The 3,014-nt window shown below is 57.3% G+C and overlaps 1 protein-coding gene across 1 annotated transcript; it reads left to right on the forward strand.

The window, feature by feature from the left end:
• The first annotated feature begins 235 nt into the window (after positions 1-235).
• Positions 236-1,869, forward strand: LOC111258437. Its single transcript, XM_022829682.1, has 2 exons — positions 236-745; positions 1,015-1,869. Exons 1-2 carry the CDS (start codon positions 236-238, stop codon positions 1,867-1,869), a joined length of 1,365 nt encoding a protein of 454 aa, XP_022685417.1.
• The last annotated feature ends 1,145 nt before the right edge of the window (positions 1,870-3,014 follow it).

The raw sequence follows: 3,014 nt of genomic DNA on the forward strand, positions 1-3,014 counted from the left end.
GCTTTGCCGACTGACTTCCACCTTCCAAATTCTCAAACAACTCGGGTGATCGTTTAGCATTTGTCTGCTCCTAGCCTCCTAGAGCGAAATCACAGGATTCTGCTGCCACTGCTCTTGGTCGCGTCCGGCCTGACGCCCCGCGACGCGTCGAGCGATCGTGTCCCCTCGCTTTCATATATAGCTTCGCCGCCGGTTCTCGCCGCAACCATCGCATTTGATTCGCCAGTCGCGAGCCATGAAGGCCGCGGCGTCGCTCGGCGAGCCTGGCCTCCTCCCCGCCGCCTCTCGCCGCCGCAGCCGACGCCGCCTGGCCGCGGTGCTCGGGCCGCTGCTCCTCTTCCTGGCCGCCGAGCTCTCCTTCCCTTCCCACCAGCCCCGCGTCGCGTCCCCTAACGACGACGCCACTTCCTCTTCCTCATCCCCTTCGCCACCGCGTCGCGACGGGCAGCCGCAGCAGCCCCGGGTGGCGGTGTGCCTGGTGGGCGGCGCGCGGCGGTTCGAGCTGACGGGCCCGTCCATCGCGCGCCACGTCCTGGCGCCGCTCCTCGCCGCGGATCGGTACGCCGCCGACGTGTTCCTGCACAGTCCGCTCGACGCCGACGCCTACAGGCTCTCCGTCCTGGCCCGCGCCGCGCCGCCCGGGGCCTCGCTGGCCGCCGTGCGCGTGTTCCGGCCGGAGCGCATCGCCGTGACCCCGGCGCGGGCGCGCGCTCTCACCGCGGACCACTCGCCCAAAGGCATCCAGGTCAGGGTCAGCTCACTTGTTCCTTCCTCCTTCCCTCCTTGCCCCCCTCCTCGCGTGCATGTGAAAGCATGCCAATTTGGCCTGTGGAATAGTGCTCGGATTCTCAACGCACGATGGCATTTTCCAAATCCAAACGTGGCCACAACACATCAGCACGTGGTAGACTGCATGAACTGTAAACATTTTTTGAGGGGTGTTTGGAGTAGGGGGTAAAACTTTATCCTGTTGTGACATTAATCAAAAAATGATAACATTTTTTAGACACGCAGGGCTTGCTGCAGTACTTCCATCTTGTGGAGGGATGCCTGGAGCTGATCCGGGAGCGCGAGATCCGGGGCAACTTCACCTACGCCTGGGTCCTCCGCACCCGCGTCGACGGCTTCTGGTCGGCGCCGCTCGATCCCGACGGCGCCTTCCACCCGGCCGCCTACGTGGTGCCGGAGGGCTCCCGCTTCGGGGGCCTCAACGATCGCCTGGGCGCGGGGCCCCGCGCTGCCTCGGACGCCGCGCTCGCCCGCCTCTCCGCGCTGCCGCGCCTCGCCGCCGCGGGGCACCGGGACCTCAACTCCGAGTCGGCGTTCCGCGCGCAGCTCCGCGCCGCGGGCGTGCCGGCGCGGGAGCGCCGCTTCCCGTTCTGCGTGCTCAGCGACCGGACCTACTCGTTCCCGCCGTGGGCCAGGTCCGCGGTGCCCGTGGCGTCGCTGGCGTCGCCTGGCCCGCTCAGCGGGGCCAAGTGCCGGCCCTGCCGCCCGGCCTGCCGCAGCGGGTGCGTCGCGCGGCACGTCGCCAGGCTCCACAGCTGGTGGAGCTGGACCGAGTGGCGGGGCGGGGCGCTGGAGCTCTGCGACGCCAGCGGGCCGTGGGAGCGTGGGTGGGAGGCGCTGTTCGACGAGGTCGCCGGCGCCGAGGCCGCGGCGGTGCGCCGGAGCGTGGCGCGGATGGGCGCGGAGGAGTGCGTGGCGGAGGTGGAGGCGCTCAGGGCGCGCGCGGAGCGGTGGGACGCGCCCAGCCCCGCCGAGATATGCCGCATCAGGTATGGAGTTGGGGTGGGGTCGCCGCCGGCGGGTCTCCCCGGCAATTCTTCGGCAGACGGTGACAGTAACACTACTGTTATCGAACAGTGAACATCCTTTGAGTTCTTAGAAAGACGAGGAAATTGGGATACGGATACAAACTCGAAATCTTCTTTTGTTTTTTGAAAGACCGAAATCTTCTTTTGTACAAAATTGCTGTAGTCTTAAAAGTTCAGATAAGAAATGAATACTAGATATAAAAATCCAGCGGTGTACATCAGCATTGAGATTTTTCGCCTCTACAGCATGAGCATCAAGACTCTACAGCATCGCCTTTTTTTTTTTCCGGATAATCGCGGCCTTATTGTGTTGGCATGAAATATGTATTTGCGGGCTGTCTTTAAAATGGAGGAATTTTACAGGAAAAGTTCATTTTATATAATATTTGGTGCAAAATCCCACATTTTCATACTGGACACAAAAGCAAAGATACGAACAAACATTTGGAAAAAACACTAAGTAAGCAATCTTTTAATTTGATTTGTCAAAAACTTATGCTACGTCCGGTCAAAATTTGTTGATGCTATCCATGTTTTACATGGTACTAGCAAAATACCCGTGCGTTGCTACGGTAAAAGATCGATTGTGTTTTTCAAACTAATGACATTTTATACCAACACAAATGCTGCCATATCCTTTTTTTCCTTTCGGTTCCCGATAACAACTATATCCAGCATTTAACATTTCCTAAGTTTAAGAAGTTTTGTAGTGGCTACTTGTTACCATGCATCAATTCTAACATCCAAGAGCGAAAACATATCACATTCACATTTAAGCAGTACTCCTGTCAGCTATATTGTTTGCTTGATATTTTCACCATTACCCAAAGAATGAGATGCCCCAGCCATCTGATCGTGCAATTTAAGCAGAAATGCCACACCCGGCAAGAACTCATAAAGTCTGGCATTTTGTGCTTTCAAGGATCACCTTCGATTTCTAGCACTCGTGGCTATTTTGGACTCCCTTTGGAGCCTCTCTTCAAGGATTCTAGTCCTCTCAGCAGTAGCTGTTCTTTCTTTTTTCCAATTCTTGTTGGTGCCTCTCTTCAAGCATTATTGTCCTCTCAGCAGCCGCAGCTCTTTCATTTTCCAATTCTTGTTGGTGCCTCTCTTCAAGTGTTCTTGTCCTCTCAAGGGCAGCTGCTCTTTCATTTTCCAATTGCCTACAGGTGTGATCAAGTAACAAGTATACACGAT

The sequence above is a fragment of the Setaria italica genome, chromosome IX (assembly GCF_000263155.2).
Source record: "Setaria italica strain Yugu1 chromosome IX, Setaria_italica_v2.0, whole genome shotgun sequence".
NCBI classification, from domain to species: Eukaryota; Viridiplantae; Streptophyta; class Magnoliopsida; order Poales; family Poaceae; genus Setaria; species Setaria italica.

What these genes read in the sequence shown, in the direction of transcription:
- LOC111258437 (XM_022829682.1), top strand. Translation starts at nt 236, where the DNA reads ATGAAGGCCGCGGCGTCGCTCGGCGAGCCTGGCCTCCTCCCCGCCGCC. An exon ending in ACTCGCCCAAAGGCATCCAG is followed by an intron (nt 746 to 1,014) that starts GTCAGGGTCAGC and finishes TTAGACACGCAG; the next exon opens with GGCTTGCTGCAGTACTTCCA.